This window comes from Salminus brasiliensis, chromosome 22 (assembly GCF_030463535.1).
Source record: "Salminus brasiliensis chromosome 22, fSalBra1.hap2, whole genome shotgun sequence".
Taxonomy (NCBI): domain Eukaryota; kingdom Metazoa; phylum Chordata; class Actinopteri; order Characiformes; family Bryconidae; genus Salminus; species Salminus brasiliensis.
Window position 1 is genome coordinate 15,908,150 of NC_132899.1, and position 17,781 is coordinate 15,925,930.

Here is a 17,781-nt window from a genome sequence, read left to right on the forward strand (position 1 = left end):
TTGTCATTCGAATAATGAAGGAACAGAGCACCCCTGGCCCTGAAACTACTTGTCAGTCAATTCCCCAATTATGTTTGAGCTTGAAAAACAATAATGTCTGAAATTCCTAAACCGCTAATGCAATATTAACCTTTTGATTTAAAACCGGAAGTGTACATCTTAAGCACATCTTGGTTGTGCATCACCAAATTCTAGTCACACCACACCTTTATAATAGTGGCCTTCTTTAGCTCTGTACAAGGAGTTCATACTGAGTGCTATTCTCACACTCTTAGTCTTTTTCCTAGACACACACTTTTTCCACCCTCTAACCAGTCAGAACACAGCACACAGTCTGCAGTGGCTCCCAGAGGATCAGAGCGGTCTTATTTAAAGGCTGCGTTTGCTGCTGGAGGACGAGTTGTTTCTGCATGGTGATTAATCATACTCTTTCTTCTCCTCCACTCTTCCTCCTATCTGATACCGCAGGCTGCAGGAACAGAGATAACACCCTCTGTCCCCTCTCACTCTTACTCCAAACATGAGTTTAAAAAAGGAAACTTGAGATGTCCATTTGCCATTTTGTGCCTTTATTTGCAGATGTGTTTTTTCCCCCTCAACATGATTTGGGGCCAAACAAGACGACAGATCATACTACTCTGAGTTGATACACAGTTGAGCCACTGCAACTAACTTCCACTTATACGCACATACACTACCACACACACACACACCCACACACGCACACAGACTCCCTCAATGGCAAAAAAAAGTGTCTAAAGCACAATGTTTGTCTCATTTTTGGCAGATTTCCATTAGTTTGGCACATGTTGAACATTTCAGCCTGGAAATACTGCTGACCTATTTACCTGCACTTATACACTCCAGCCAGGTAAGAACTGGCCACCAGCATGGCTTTCACACTCTTCCGTGTAGGCACTTCCACTGTCTGTCTGAGTAGGTCATGCATTTGCTTGAGATGTGCCGGTCTGGTATCCATGCTAGCCACTTGGTGGCATTTAACAAAATTCCAGTATGATTTCTACAAGCCAAAACCTTCTGTTTCTTTCTTGTAAGGAAGCTGATTTTACTTCTGGAAAGGTGGGATGTCTATGTATTCAGGCTCTGGAATGTTTTAGTATTTAGGTTGTATGAAGTTGTGAAAGGGCCCAAACTGACACCTGACATTTATCATTTATATAGTCAAATTTCAACAATCTGCAAATGTTGGGAAACCCTAAGCAACACATTTTCAAATACCTCTCTCTGCTTGGCAGAATTAATAATAATAATAATAATAATAATAATAATAGCTCATTTACACCAGCCTATGAATTTCCTACCAGGCCAGCGAATTCCTTCACATCCATTCGGCTAAGTGTTTCAACCCTCTTGTGCATTATTAGCCTTGTTTACCTAAGGCTTTGTAGTTGAGATGGCACCTGTCCACAATCATTCATTCATAACACATTGTGAAACACCATTTCCCACAATGCAAAAAATGAGCTCCCACAGCATCATCTTGGTAATTAAATAAAGGTGTATAGTCCTCAAAAACCCGCTGATGAGGTCCACTCTTCCTCTTATTCAAACCCTTAACAACCCAGGTTCTTACAGGCGCCCTGGGCGCCACTCCTCTTGGTTGGTTGTCCATAGAGTGTAGAGGCTGAGTAGGGGGGAGCTGTCCTTTCTCCTCCAGTCACACGGGGCGCTGTGTTCTCCTCTTCAGAGCAGGTTTCTTGTTGTGGTCCAATTTGTGATCCAGTTACTAGGTGTCAGCTCCAGCTGGAGTTGTGTAGTTCGTCTCTGAGCCAGGAAGGCAATGGCTGACCCAACCGCTTCAACAGCCTCAACAGCTCCACGTTCTGCTCCCGGTAATGCTCTGATAGGAAGGACCGTGACTAGACAACACACAAACAATAAATGTGCAAGATTGCAAACCCAATTATATATATATATATATATATATATACACATACACACACACACAGGGGATAAAGCATATGAGATTTAATAGGTAAGACTCGGGTTTAATTTATTATCACACTGTCTTGCAGTGAAATATGGGAATCCAGGCCTGGAACTCTAATAAGTAAGCCGAAGGCGACAGAGGCAAGGAAAAACTTTCAACAAAGCGAAGAGGGCAAGATAGTCCAAAGGTACTGAAAAGGTCTGCATTGGCACATCAGAGTTGGAAGCCAGGCAGAACTAATCCACAGAGAAACAGCCAGCTGAAGTTTAGGACAGCTTGCATGGAGGACAGGCAGAGGCAGGCAACATGGCGAACAGGCACTCACGTCCCATGGCTGTCCTATAGCCACTGCAAAACTTTGCAGAAGACACAGGGACTTTAGTTGGTATTTATAGGATATACGATTAAGGAGGAGGGTCTTTAGGCATGTTCCTCCTGCCAAATTGGCAACGTTTTATTTGGAGAGTACATTAATATTAATACTCCTCTACTAATATTATTACAAGCCAATCTCAGGTTGTATCGTGAATTTTGGGAGACTGGTGCTGTATTAATGGTAACAAAGCTCCTGTCCTAATTTCTGACCATAACTGGCTGCTGCTCTATTTCTGCCTGCCAAGTTCAATTCAGAAATGTTACAATGGGTAGCACTGCTGAATAACTACAAGGCACATATCAACGCTAAGTGTTTTTAGCAGAGTCATTAATCCTCTTGATAATGTAATTATAATGCTAATAAAGAGAATGGATCCATTTACTCATGGCATGACTCTAATGCATATCTGCTTTCGAAACTTCACACGGAGTCAATAAATGTGAAAAGTGGAGGTTAATAAAACAGTCATGTTTCAAATGGAAGTGTTCTTACAGACCTTAGTCTTAAATAGTCTTAAATGAGATATTAAGCATTAATGCAGAAGAAAAAGAAATTACCTCAGGGCTCATATCTGGGTATTTTCTGCCTTTGCTCTTGCCCAGGCAGCGTGTGCGTCCAGCATCCAGCCTCTGACACCAGAAACCTTTACTCTCATCAAACCTACACACATACAGACCCACAAAACAAATTCACAGCATAAAGTTTTTTTTTAAAACCCTAAATGTTCTCACCGTTAAACAAAATAACTACATATCACAGCATGTTAAACAAGGTGCTAAACTGTTTAATTATTCCTTAATCCAGTTTGAGCTTCAGTAATGAGCATTCTTACGTTAATGCCTGAGTGTAGTTGAAGGGTGTGACTCCCAGAAATTTCTGCACACTGTCCATCACCTGGGCTGGGTTAGACCGCAACTGGAGTCCATCCACTATCAGAAGCTAGAAGTGTGCACACACAAGCAAAATCCAAAAGTACACAAACTGCTGTTACCTTTGAGCGGATTAGAGTTGAGCATGACTTTAAAGGCAATCAGTCTTTAATATGAGACTTTTCCTGCTCTTTGTGAGTCATGGTGTGTGTGTGTCAGTTCTGAATGTTTTATTATGTGGCTAAGTTGGTGATGGTAGAGTGAACAGCGGTTCCTTAGGGTGGCTGGGCATGTAGTACCAGAGCCTGTGTGTGTTCCTAGTTAGGCAAATAATACAGACTAGAGCCTATGTATGTGTGTACCTGATTGGGCTGGTAGTACTGGAGCCAGTGCTCTAGGTGGCTGCTGTAGTATCCGGGCTGCAGGCAGCGGCGGTGCAGAGTGAGCAGAGCTGCAGGAGATGAGGGGCCTGCAGAGATGACCTGCTGAAATGTGTAGTTCAGTGCAACAGAGTCCTGATGGGCCCTCTGATGCTGGAGAGAGACAGAGACAGAGAGAGAATAAGAGAAAGAGAAGGTTTGGAGGGGTCCTGATGGCTTGGAGAAGTGATGTCATCACAATATGGATTTCCACAGTTACACTATATGTCCAAATGTAGACACCCCTTCTAATGAATGCATTCTGCTACTTTAAGTTGCACTCATTGCTGACGTAGAAGTGAAAATGTGCACTCACACAGCATGTCTTCAAGTACTGCCAATAGAATAGGACTGAGCAGATGAACCTATTGGCACTGGTCTAATGCCAGGCTTGGGCTAAAGGGGCATAAACCATTATAGCATAAAGCATTACGCTGTGGAGCAGTGGAACTGCGTTGGTTGAAATGATGGGGCTTTATTCAAAACTTTTGGCATGAACTGGGGTGTTTAGGAGTTTGGCCCTTTTTCAGTACTATACAGAACCTTTTTGCAGAAGTGCAGAATTTTAGAAGTGTTTGCAGTTATACGTTTCAAAATGATAGGTGATACAGTTAAGATAAAACCACATGAGCTGAAGTGGCGTTAGATACATGTTTATGGTGCAATCTATTAAAATAGATTATTTTAATACTTGATTGTTGTATTTTTGGATTTCGCTGAGGTCTCTATCTGCTTCATTGGTTAGTTACTACACATGTACTACACTAAAAAGACAAACAAAACAAAACTGGTGACACTAATAGGAGTGGTCATTTTAGATGTAATAAGCACTCATCAGACTCTTAGTAACATAACATATCAGTAATGCTGCAGCATTTGAACATTCAGTAGATTATCAAGAGACATTTACTGACAATGTGCTGACACCAGTCTGGAGCTGGATATTAACTGGGTTTGGCTGAGATTAAGTTTTAGGTTAGGACTACGAACAGCATAACTGTTAGGGTTAGGTTTTGGGTTAACGTAAGGATTAGGAACAGGGTTAGGATTCGGTTGTGGGTAAGGGTGGGTTAAGTTTTGCTTAACATGTTAAGTCTACCTGATGCAACAGATCAATAGTAAATCTACTTAATGTCAGTAATGCATCAAGAGAACATCTTTAAGATATTTTCCTCATTGTATTCAGATGCTTCACTGCTGCTACTGCACTGATCTGTTGATGTTTTACTGATACTCACTGATACTTTATTTATACAAATAAACAAAGGAAAATAATGTGTTCCTAAAATACTACGATAATAAGAGTGCTGAAGCAACTGCTCACTGGTTTTTGTCATAGGGGTGTTTGTACATACTACTATTTAAGGTCATCTTACCTAGCTCTATGCTGTAGTATTGCTTTAAAAGAAAGAAACCCCTGTGCATACTTGTGTGCATATACATGCACACGCAACACACACACACACACACACACACACACACACACACACACACACACACACACACACACACACACCTGGTACCAAGAGTATGCTCTGTCTGCTGGGTTGATGAGAATGGTGATGATTTTGGCTCTGGGCAGCAGTGCAGAAGCTCTCTTTGGGACGGCCTCAGTGTCAAAGTAATTAGCACTCTTCTCAAATAGGAAGTCTGTGCTCACGTTGGAGGGCACTGGGAAAAAGTCCATGTACCTGATGGAGGAAGGAAAAAGCCAGAAGCCAGTTAGAATAAATGATTCCACTATTCAGGTGACCTTTTAAAGGACAAAATATTAATGGCAGTGCATTCGGCAGAAGTACAAATTCTACAAAAGCAATGAAATCATGCAGTACGTTAGTGAAAGGCCTGTATGTACCAGTCAATTCCACGCAGGTAGTTTGGCCCACTGAAAAACTGCACCTCCTCGAATGTGACAGGGCTTGAGAAGCTGGCAGTGATGGCAGGGTGGAGTGACAGGAATGCATGCAGAGCAGTCGTTCCTGCAGAAGAAGGCAGAGTTTATAGTGCAAAAGAGCCACTGCACTCTCAGCCAAAATGTTGTCATGCATGCAAACATGTTTGATATGCAAAATGTTGATATGCATGCATTACCTGTCTTCTGAGGTCCAATAACCAGAAACTTGGGCAGCCTATCACAGGTCTTCTCCTTAGACCAGATGTCTTTATGTCTTTTATCATGACACGGATTCTGTTTGGCAGAAATGACACTAGCTTATGCTCTTAGGTCACTGATGACTAATACTCATCATTGCTCTCACACCCTGCGTTGCTAAAACAGCACTTTTATATAGTACAAAACCAACTGGCAAATTCAAAGGAGAATGTTTTTGTGGATTTTAAGAAGTTAGGGAGCACTGTTAAGGAGCCTGGTTATCAGTAAAGTCCTGGCTTGGGAGTGTAATAGCACAAACCTGCCACAGGGGGTCTCTCTCATCAGGAAAGATGCGAAAGTATTTTTCAGCCAGATGGACTGGAGGCAGAGTCTGTAAGCGCAGGTGAGTCCAGCACTGCACAAATTTCACCAGTGACTCAAAGGTGTACAGACCCAGTCGGTCGTTTCCATAGTTAGAGAGATGGGTCATGAAAATACTGACCTGAGAGGGAGAGAGGGAGAAGGAGTACAGTGTAAAACAAGACTATTTGTCACACAGAAGTGTGTTTAGGAGAGCTTTGATCGATATGACTGACCGGATTAAGCAGCACAGTAAGGAACAGCTCTCCTCCACGGATGCTCTTGTCCAGTTCCTGAGGGCCTCCTGGGTAATCCTTATAGAAGATGGTGTGTGTAAATAGCCCACAAGTCTGCCGTGGGAGTACCTGACGAAAGAGAAATAGCCATTTCAGGTATATTTATAAAATAAATATCCTATGTTAATGAAGAAATGAGAATTGTTAACTTGGGGATACTAACATCCGTCTCACTTTACTTGGATTGTCCACTATAGATGTCTGGTATAAGCTGACCTGGCATTCAACTGAATATGTACTAAAGGCAACTGATCTCCTTGAATGTAAATGGGTGGTTGTCTTGTGAATGTAAGTCTATACCTAACCTTAACCTTAGCCTCAAATGTAACCCTAAAACCTAACTGTAACCCTAACCTTAACCTAAATCTTAAATCTAAAGGTTAGGTGTAGGCTTAGATTCAACCGACAATCATTTACATTCAATTTAGAGTTAAGCTGCATTTAAGAGATATTTCGCTAAATCTTAAATTTTAGGTTATTTTAAGTCTACCTTGTATTCTATTATTAACTTAAATTCTATCCTGTCGTTTTAACTTTGAACTTGAACTTAATTGTTTAATATAGCTTCTGTCTTAATGGGAAAAAGCATGCCATGTGAAATCTAGGGGCATCCTTATCCAGTTGTGTCCCCCAGTTTTGTTTTATCGGGTTTGTGCATCTTAAATGTTGAGTATCTAAAAATACTGATCCAATTTGATATTTGAATGTTCATACACAATACAATAACGCATTATAGGCAAAATACATTGGTCTAATCATTTCTGTAAATTACATAAATGTATTTTAGTAAGTGGTTTGTTAATAAATGACATACTTTTTAAAAGTATGATCCTGTTTGACAACAGCTCTTGTTTGTTTTATGGAATACTTATGCAAAGTAACCACTTTTTTAGTGTTATTTAGGCAGTTTGCTATTTATACTACTCTGCATTTAGTGCACATAAAGTGCATTAAATAAGAAATTGTAAGTCTTCCCACCCATATCATAATTTAAATAGCTTTTTGTTAAACATGTGATGCCCTATTTTGATGTTTCTTTCTCTTTTTTGAACATGCAGTTAAACACAACATGTCCATGGTAAAACTGAGCATTTCTGTGGTAAAACAGAACATTTCCAAGGTTATTTAGTCATGAATCAAGTCCAAATCAGCGCTGGATGGAATTTTCTACATAGTTTGGCGGCATGTGATTTGCAGTAAGTTTAGTAGCCTCTCACTCATATTTTAAAAGCTCATGTGCTAGTTCAAACACAGTGAAAAACACTGGCACTGTAGATTGCTTTATAGCTGTTGTAATTTTTCATTTTCCATTGTGTAAATCTATTCCACCTCACTGTTGCAGAACATACTCGTTAAGGGTGCCTCTACTAAAACGCCATAAATGGACAGCATAAAGGAAATGTAAGGAAGTGGGTTGGGCTTTAAAAAAGCATCCAAAATAGGCGTGAATCTGATCGAAACAGGCCTAATGAAAACTTAAACTTGGTAGTTTCTGCAGGTACTCACTGATTTATTGTAGGTGTGTGAGGTTACCAGTGTGTGTATGTGCAGACAAACCTGTATGCCACTGTGGATAAAACCCCTTCGGAAGCGAGCAGGTCTGAGGTGGGGGTACTCCTCTGTGCTGGTCACTGTAATGCCCCAGACACTCTTCCAGGCCTGGTACAACTGACTGTGGACTGGATACACTCCAGAGTGGTGAGGGGCCACAGCATAACCCATGTCTGTGGGGATTCCATGCTCCTACAGCCAAGTGGAGGGGGCGAAGCAGCAGAGGAACAAAGCAGAAGCAGGAAAAACAGTGCAGGATGATGATGGTTCGAAGGCAATTAAATCTGAAATGTAATGAAATGTCTGCCCTGTGTGGTGTGCGTCTGTGTTGTTGCTGACCTGGGCAAACTGCTTGTTAAGCCTCATCTGTTCTGCAAGCACGCTGACGTTGTGAAAGAGATGTGGCTGCATGTGGCTCCACATGTGAGGAAACCACCAGAACTCCTGTCTGTGTCTAAGCAGAGTGTCATCTCCTTCATCCTCCTCATCTGTACCTGAACAATTCATTCAGAGAGTGAGAGAAAAAAAGAGAATGCGCGATTAACTATTTCATAATAGTTATATAAAAATAGAAAAAATAATGAGAACAAATTAGTTTTATTCCCACTGCACTACATATAAATGTAATGGCACATTGTACCTGTGTGAAAGAACTTCCCAGAGAAGCCCAGGTTGAAGGTGAAATTAGGGACTAGAGAGCGGAGTTTGGTCTGAGTTTGGAGCAGAGCCTAGACAGAACAATCTTATTATAGCAGCTGATATACACACACACACACACACACACTCAACTGATTCAGACATCCACATTTAGTATATAACAGTGAGTGGCTGTTTGGCATCTGTTGCAAAGTTCATTCCAAAGTACTATGGCTGGGCAATATCACTGTATTCATCATTATGGTGAAAAATGACATTATAAAACATCATAAAACAGTAAGCTTTCCTGAGCAGATTGTGGATACCGTTAACACTTCTAGAGCGCTGGCCAACGTTTTTACAACAAAGCGAGCTTAATTAGCCCAAGTGAACTGGTTTACTGCTTTGCATTGTGTTGAGTACATTTTATCATTCTCATATTTTTTTTATATATGTATTTTTAAAATGTTATCATTTTGTTTAATTTTGCTTGTTCTTTAACCATATCATTTTCACAACATCACCTACCCAATTACAATGAGTTATGTATGTAATACATAACACTCAAGTTTGTGACAAAGTATATAAAATACATATTCTATATAACCAGATAGCATGCGAATGTAGGTCATGCAGGGTAGCCCCAATTCGGAACCAGAAGGTTTTGTCCACAGGTTTTATATTGGCCCCACAAGTGGATACCTGCCAGGGTCATTGAAGGGACCAGAATTGGAACCCCCATGTGCAGTGTTCAACCTTGATGGGGGCCCACGTTTTTGTCAGATTATGGTGGGCTGTAACGCAGGGCCCATTTGGAAAGCCCAGCTGGCTCCCAGTAACACATGTGCAAACCCACTCAGAGTCATTGCCCACCTGGAACCCACAAAGCCCACGTTCCACCCATGTGAGCCTCACATCACCATGTTGGCTGGGTAGGTTTCAGACACCTATGCGTACTATTTAAAACCATTTATTTCAGACAGAACAAAACGTTTCCATGGTAAAACTATATTTTCTGTGAGTCATAAAACCATTTATTTAAGCAACAGTTTTGCTTATAAAAACACTATCACATTAGAACAAATGCAAGTAAACAAAAAATAATTTTGAAGAACCATATTAGCTGTAGATATCATATTAGCTAGTTTAAAGAATAAAGCTTGGTTTCAGATTTCTTCTGGACGCCCCCAGCCAGCACATGGATTTGTTTAATTTCATCACAAAAAGAAGCACTGATTTAAAAAATTAAATCAGGTGTTGGATGATAACTAGATATAAACAATACTAGACTTATTTTTTTTAAAGGACTATTTTTTTGTAAGTAGCGACTAGAGACAGAGACTGAAGAAAAAATAGGTCTAAAAATAACAAGAAGGGGAAAATAGATCTGAAGGAGAAGAAGAGAGACGTTAGCCCTCAGGCCCAGCGGTGGTGGTGTGGTGGGTCAGACTGAACCACCCGTGAAAGCTTATCTGGGCATATTAAAAAGTAAGCCAGCCTCATTAGCGTTGTGCTAGCCTCCAGTGAGGAGGGGGGTGGGGGACAGAAAGGGAAAGTGCGAGCTTTCTCCCTTTGCACCCATAATCATCATCTACTCAGAAGTGCATCAGAGAGAACACATCCCCCAACCCACATTAACCATGCTAATTCATTAGCTCAATTTCAGCCATGGGAGAGCAAGCGATGTGCAGCCAATGAGCAGCTCTGAAAGGGAGTTTAAAATGAAGAAATAAGCAGCGTGGGGATGTGTTTTACAGACGACCTATTTAGCAGAAACGTTTGGTCATTGTTCTTTTTTTTCCCATTAATGCACACTTGTGTCCCATTAAAAACCCCTATCAAAAAACACTGCAGGGAATTCCTCCTGTTATTATAGAAGCTAAATTAAGAATATAATTCTTCAAAGAAAATATTATAGGGGCTGCAGTGATTATTAAAAAAGGTTGAGGCATTGTTTAATTGAAAATGAAAGTGGCTCTAAAATGTTCTGTGATGTTCATGGGATACACAGTCATTCCCACAAACTGCAATACACCACAGAAAGCATTTTAATACCACAGCAAAAGAAAGAGTGCTTATTGCTGGTTAGATGTAATATTTGGTATTATGGTTGGTACATCACCAACTTCTACACAGCAGACTGCGGTCCCAATCTTATGCTATTCCAATAGAAGATAATACCAGTCATTGGGCAAGACTCCCACACATTTGCCTACATTTGTCACATCAATCTTTTCTCAAGACAAATGCCATAAATGTAAAATAATACTTGGAAATAGTAGTTAGATTTGTCGATAAACAGAGAGTCAGTTAATAAGTTAAGGAATTCTACATAAACTATAATCAATTAGGTGTCTTACCTCCACATCAGCCACCTTCATACGTGTCCCCTCCTTTCCCACAAAGATGTCATCCACATCTACCAGCAGAAATCTGTCCAGTGACAGGCTGAGTCGTCTGCCAGTCAAATAACCCACTGCATCCACAAACAGCAATTTGTGCAGCCAGAAGGACAAGCTTCCACCAAATAGCACACGTTGAATCCCATCATGAAGTCCAAGGTCCTGCATGACAGTTGCTAACAACACCCTCTGCAGGAGAGAATGCGTTGGTGACTCGGCAGGTCTGGGGCTAGCCAGCAGGACTGGTTCATAAGTGCTGTGGTTGGACAAGAATGTTGTCCAGTTGTCTGCAGGTAGAGGTCCAGGCTCTAATTCACTGGGCCGGGTGATGTAAAGAAGAGGGGCGGCGGGGTTGATGCGGCAGTCCCACAGTGGCAGGTTAGAGCGCAGAAAGAGTGGGAAGCCTCTAAGCTGGGCACTGGATGGAGAATTCTCATTAGCACGGTAAAAGCCGATGATGCCAACACCATAGTCCTGGCAGTACTTGTCCAACAGCTGCCTGTTCCAAGAGTCCAGGTTGACGTACTTAAGCAGGTTCTCGTAAACGATCAAAGCGTAACGGCCTCTGCCCCTCCAGGCCAGTGGGGGCATGTCTCCTTTAGCTGGTGCAATTTCTGTGCGGTAGCGGAAGCGACTAGACTCCAAGATGGCCACGATTTCCTGGCCCAGCTGGGAATAGATGCTCTCCACGAACAGCAGCACCACAGGCTCAGTGCGTGCAGTGTCCACTGTCCTTGCAGCCTGCCGTCGTTGACTCACCTGTGAAGGCAGAAAGAGAGGCGCCCTCTGGCTGCCACTGACTGGAGCTGCGGCCACACAGTCCCCCAGCGGCAGCGGAGGAGCCTCCTTGATCTTGGGGCCGGCGCTGACGTGGTAAGCCAGGTAGGCCATGGAAAGGAGGCAGAAGAGGATTAGTGCAAGAACCAGGCGGTGTAGGCCCTGCTGCCGGACGGCCCGGGCCAGCTTCCTCACACCAGCCATGGCTAGCAGGGCCGAGACGAAAGGGACAAGTCAGAAGCAGAGCGGCCAAAGAAGGGAAATATATGAGGGGTTGAAAACAGCAGCTGAAGGCTGAAGTTGGCCTAAGACACAACTGTTCAGTCTAGGTAACCATGGCCCCCATATCCAGCGACGGGCTCGCCGCTACTGTCCTTCTCTTCAGTGCTGGGAACAGCTTTAGAATTGTGCAGGCTTTAGAAGATGGCGGGTCAGTCCATGGCTGGTTGGTCTTTCTTTTTCAACTGAGTTGTTCTGGTAAATCCTTCATCTAGCACCAACCTCTGGGAACCTGTGGCAGAGGTCAAAAGGGATAGATAGAGAAAGGGGGAATCAGAATGAGGAGAACCGAGATGAAAGACAAGTCATAAGGAATTATATTTATAAAAGCTCATACAGGGGACCATGCAACAAATAATGTCTTTGCCAGTGCTCAATACAGTCTGGTCATTTCCCAACTTCAACACACCTAGTAAAGCTAGTAACTAACTAGGGAAATCACTCAACCCTTAATAGGACCAGAACTGCACACCTCCATTATAGACTACTGCTCTCCATAAAGCAGTCCCCCACCAGTCAGTTAACACCTAAGCTGTTTATGTCTCCGTTAAAGCAAACAAAACCTCCCACCCACCCCCTTACTGGACATACTGCATTGTTTTGGCATTCTCAGACATTCAGTGCCTGACTTTAGATGCAGATAACCAACAACTTCAATGTTTATCAGCAGTGAGGAAGATGATCTTGGTTCCACATTGTGAATGAGGTCAGATAAGTTCTCAAGTAACTGCCTGATACAGCTGGGGTTTAAGATGTTTGCACTGCATTTGCCACTAGATGCCATCCTGTCATAACTAAAAGCCAATAAACACAAAAACCCTCAGCAGGGAGCCATATTGCAGCCTGAACTGTGCTTCACCCTCCTAACCTTTCTGTAAACTCTGGAGCTAAAAGCCTGAGTAGTTCTCCTGAGAACACGCTAACAAACCAAGGCTACTCAGACCCCCCACAGAGAAATGAACATTGGCCATCTGCTGATTTTTCCATTAGATTACACACCCTCACCTCGGCCCCATAACCACTAAATCTTCTGCTCACGCCCCTCTCCTGACTTGTCATGGCTAGAGGCTTTTGCCCCACAGAGATCTCAAAATAGCATCACTCCTTAATCATCATCCCACATATAGGCTTTCAGGTGTGACTGGAAAAAGTGTTTATATTGAGATACAAGTGTGTGTGGCTTCACAGGGTTTGCATCACGTTATATGAATGCAAGTAATTAAGAGCATGAAGTCCTGAGAAGGTTCAAGTTAAGTGGTATTTTTATCTTGATGTTACAGAAAAGGCAAGGTGAAGATGTGAACAGTAAATGCACTCCATAACATTTACATACTGAATAGAAATTTGACGCCTTGAGAGACACTTATCACACAGTACCAAAGAGACCAATCCAGGACACTTGCAATAAGCCTCAGGACTGGATTCAGACCTGAATGTTGAAAGCCAACGTGAATGTGCAAGGCTCCAGATGGGAGTTAAGAAATTACAAAGTTTTGCCAAGAGTTGCATCAAGGTCCTATTAAGTAATGGCTTAAAAGCCTCTTTCAATAAGTCTGGGCTATGGCACAGCATTAGGGATAGGCTCCCTTTAATACGCTGGCATTTTCTTAATGAGACATTTCTGAAATTAATCTCTGAAATAAATAAATGAAAAATCTTAGCATGACAAATGAGGGTGGTTAAAAATGAGCTTACTCAGCATGTTCAGATGGTACCATTTAAATGGATTAGCTTTGGTTGCCAAGAATAACTGCAGTGTAGATTTAGCCTGGGCTCACAGTCAGATGAGGGCCTGATAACTTGTTGGTTCAAAGCTGAATGGTACCCTTAGTAGCTGTAGCATAGCCTGCTGGCCTTCAGAGCAGGTGCAGTTCAGTTTGTGGCCACACTGGGGCATAAGAGTGCCGCAAAGCAGCTTCAATGAGTCTTGCACAGCACAATCAACTCGGCCTGGGGGTTGTGAGGCAGCAGCCTAGCAGCATAGCCGCAGAAGTGTCTTCTTAAAATTATAAGTCAAGACACTGCAGCACCTGAATGTCTCTGGTGATTCCTGCTCAGTGTTCCACTTGGCTCCGGTGTAAGGTGCCATTATCTCCCCTGTGACAGTCCTGTCCAAATGGGTTCCACTCTCTTGGGCAGAGACAGCTAGTGCTCTGTTACTGGCCCTAGGGGTACTGCTGTATACGACTCCTGGAAGCTGTCGGCACTGTGGAATGTCTCCTCTTCTTTACAGAAGGAGGGAGAGGGGGTGTCAGATGCCCTCTAGCTGAAACTTCATCTACAGGTAATGTGAGGACAACAAATCCAGCGGGACGAGGCAGCCAAAAGCTTTAGTTCACAGACTGTAGTTAGTAGGGCAAGTTCCTTGACACACAGCCATTCATTAACACATACAGCACATATTCCATGGACTGCTGAATGGGTTGGGGTTGAAGGGCAGAATCCTGGGCTTTATATTCCATATATATGTTACATGGTACATATTTTATATCACGCCTGTTATGTTTTATAATAATACAGATACCATATCTCATCATTTACAGGCCCACTGGGTATAACTATTGCAGTTCGCTAGTTTCTGCATCAATATGAATGTAACCAAGGTTGATGAGTTATATTGCCCTTAAATAAAGCAGGCCAAAGATGTGGCTGTGACAATCAGCACTGAGGGTTTGTGCCTAGCCATCGAGTCTGAGGTGCTGCTGCCTGGCTTCACCAATGAGAATTTCATACTGTGATACTATCAGCAGTATGGAGCGCTGCACTGCTCACTATAACTAATGCACACATGGATTAAAAAGGCCAAGACACTAACATTCTTCTATGTCTATGCAGAGGGGAAAAAAGCACACCTACAATCTGATCAAAGCTCATTTGGGCTACATCTATATATTGACAACTGCTCCAGCAAAGTTCCAGCTTTGAGCACAGTCTAACATTATGCTGCAAGCCTTCAACAGCGCATTAACCTTGAAATTGCAGGCTTTGACACGTTCTTCACTTAGGCCTGTTTGATGTACAGCGGCATATTTGGACAATAGCAGCGTGTGTTTACCCTCTGCATGCGGCGGCCTCTCTGAGACTGCCGAAGATGATTAGGTAAAGCAGGCCAGTGACGTGACACAGGTGGCTGGGTTAGAAAGAGAGTGGCTGAACGAAGGAACGAGAACAATGGAGGTTGTCGTCCTCTGAGGAGAAAGGTTTATTGCTGCCTCTTTGTCTTCTGTGAAGCAGAGCCGCTCTAAGATAATCTCTCTCATTAGCCGAGGATAAATATTTAACAATGGAGGATCCGAGTTAAATAGCACTTCATTAGCCCACAGATCCATCTCCGAACTTTGTCTGTAAAGAGAGAGAAAGCCAAGGGGACGTAAGAGGGAGAGAAGAAAGGGAAATGAGAGGCAGTATCAAGTGTGAGAGAAAGAAAAAGTGCATGTAAGACGGAGAACAAGAGAACTAAAGACAGAAAGAGGGAGGGAGACGGCGAGAGAAAGTGCATATTAGAAGGAGCATTGAGAGAGCTAGCCAGTGTGTGACAGAGTGAATGAGGGCAAATGACTAAAGGAGAAAGAGTAAGAGGCAGTGAGAAAGAGAGACAGAGAGTGCGTATGTGTGTGTATGTGTGTTTAACCCGGCTCCTGTCAGAGGGTGCAGGGCTCTGTCATTTCCTCCCCATGCAGCGCCAGTTACCATAATCTGACTCTATATGTCAAAACATTTCCACTTCCCTGGAGAGGAAAGACTTGCAGCTGCCCTGAGACGAAGGCTTCTCCTCATTAGAGCCCACATCGCTTCTACTGCAGCACCACCAGCCAGCCAGGCAGCCAACCCCCTTCACACATACATATACAAGCACGCACACACACACCATGACTAAGGGCTTTGCAAACCAATAAGCCGAACCTCGTGAAGGGAGATGAAAGTGTTGAAGAGAGGGGAAGAGAGCGGGAGAGAAAGCAGGAGGGAGGAAAAGATAGAGATGGGTCGCGTATTAGGAGGAAGGAAGGGGAGGAAACAAGGCAGTGTGTGTTTAGCTTATCAAGGAATTATGAATGCGGTGTTTCCGTGCTGCGATATCAAAGTGGTTTCCTCATGTAGGATCTTCAGTTTTTACTCCTATTACACTGCCCTGGAATGAGTTCTAGTCCCCTAGGGCACACACTTGCTTTTATGGAGAAAATCTGATAAGACCATACACATCACATACCAAAATGTCCACAATCATTAATTACTTCCATAACAGATATATCAGTTCATTTCCATTGAGAAAGCTTAAGAATTTAAAGGCCCTGTATATCCTACAGTTCATATCATAATTGTTGCTGTTGAAATCTCGGGTCATGCTGCTTGCCATCAGCAGCCGGAGAGAGCAGAATTGGGTAGACGGCTCTCTCTCTCCCATCACTTCAGGGTGATGCTGTCTGGAATGGGCGTCTGCTAGCTGATGCATTAGAGCTGGGTACCCGGCACTTTCGTCTGAGCGCGTTGGTTGCCTTGTGACGTTGTACAGGCGGCAATTCAACAAGAGGCGGTGGCTGGAAGTATGTTGTACGAGGAGACTAAATGAGTGGGTGGGGTAATTGGCAATCTAAAAAATGTGGCAGTAAAATTAGGTAGCAAGCAGTAATTCATTTTACATGACCACTTATCAATCTCTCTTTATCCCATACAATTAAGAGTGGAACAGGTTAGCCTGAGCTCAGCAGACTTGGAGCAGGATTGCCGTGGTGGAAACGGTCAGACTCTGTGGTGTGTGGCAAGTTAACCGCGATGCTGACAGACCCAGAAGCTGGGCTCTGCTATGTGGAGCAAGGTAGCTGCAATGCCAGAAGGCACAGTAGCCAGGATACGCAGGGTTGGAGCAGGACAGTGAGTAGGATCGGGATAGCCGCAGCAGCACAGCAATCAGGTGAAGACAGGAATCACGCGACATAGTACACAGGCAGGAGATGGGGGGAAAGGGTCAGTCACAGAGAGATACCAACGTGCTCTCACACAGAGAAGAGGTCACTGATTCAGTGAATATGGGCTGAAAATGGGTAGCTCTTTATCAAACTGCTATGTTGTGCTCATTCGTGTTTAGCAGCTGCTTTCTCTGGGCTTCACAACACTGTGCTGAGAACACAAATGGGAGGAGGGAGCCGTGGCTTAGGGGAAGGGTGTGGCTGAAAATGAAGTATCTTTGTGTCGTCTGGTGTCGGAAAGGATCAAGATACTGAAATGTTTACAGTTGCGCTGGAGCTACACAAAATGTAGTGCACTAATGTAGCAGAGTTAATACCCACCAATTAGCATCATGCAAGCTACATGCTAATTCATTACACACTTGCCTCAAACAGCATTATTTACGATCAATAGGACAGAAGTAACATTTATAGCTATCCAAACTATCATGTTAATACTTGTAATAAAAAGTAATAAAAGCTGCTATGTTCAGAAAGTATTTGCACACAGTCGGGTTCATTTTAGGTCCCACTTTCAAACCATTCCCCCTATAATAAAAAAAACAAAAATAAGAGTTACGCACTGAGGCATGGGTGAGCATGAGCCTCTGTGTGAGTGCAGTGCTGCATTCAAATCAGTATTAGCTGAGGCTTGATGGAGGGTGGTGTCCCAGGGGTCCTTCAGCAGAAGGCTATCTGTTGCTATGCCAGCGCCTCCCCAGGCAGACCTGAGGCCAAGGTCACGAAATGTTTCACTCCCGAGTTTTCTAATGGCATTACACAGCTTCGAGCAGGAGTCTTCATCCTCTCATCCCCCCGAACCATTACAG

At 43.2% G+C, this 17,781-nt stretch overlaps 1 protein-coding gene across 2 annotated transcripts in view; it reads right to left on the minus strand.

Moving 5' to 3' along the window:
• Positions 1 to 552: 552 nt before the first annotated feature.
• Positions 553 to 17,781, minus strand: part of ndst2b (N-deacetylase/N-sulfotransferase (heparan glucosaminyl) 2b) — a 71,777-nt gene continuing 54,548 nt past the window's right edge. For both annotated transcript variants that reach the window (XM_072667459.1, XM_072667461.1), the window contains exons 3-15: positions 10,911 to 12,240; positions 8,555 to 8,642; positions 8,254 to 8,408; positions 7,921 to 8,106; positions 6,304 to 6,432; positions 6,027 to 6,209; positions 5,707 to 5,803; positions 5,471 to 5,594; positions 5,132 to 5,306; positions 3,559 to 3,729; positions 3,160 to 3,266; positions 2,885 to 2,987; positions 553 to 1,880 (exon numbers count right to left, since the gene is read on the minus strand). In XM_072667459.1, the coding sequence (XP_072523560.1) occupies positions 1,755 to 1,880; positions 2,885 to 2,987; positions 3,160 to 3,266; positions 3,559 to 3,729; positions 5,132 to 5,306; positions 5,471 to 5,594; positions 5,707 to 5,803; positions 6,027 to 6,209; positions 6,304 to 6,432; positions 7,921 to 8,106; positions 8,254 to 8,408; positions 8,555 to 8,642; positions 10,911 to 11,933 (2,667 nt within the window). In that variant the 5' untranslated portion in view covers positions 11,934 to 12,240 and the 3' untranslated portion in view covers positions 553 to 1,754. The remainder of the gene's footprint in view (positions 1,881 to 2,884; positions 2,988 to 3,159; positions 3,267 to 3,558; positions 3,730 to 5,131; positions 5,307 to 5,470; positions 5,595 to 5,706; positions 5,804 to 6,026; positions 6,210 to 6,303; positions 6,433 to 7,920; positions 8,107 to 8,253; positions 8,409 to 8,554; positions 8,643 to 10,910; positions 12,241 to 17,781) is intronic.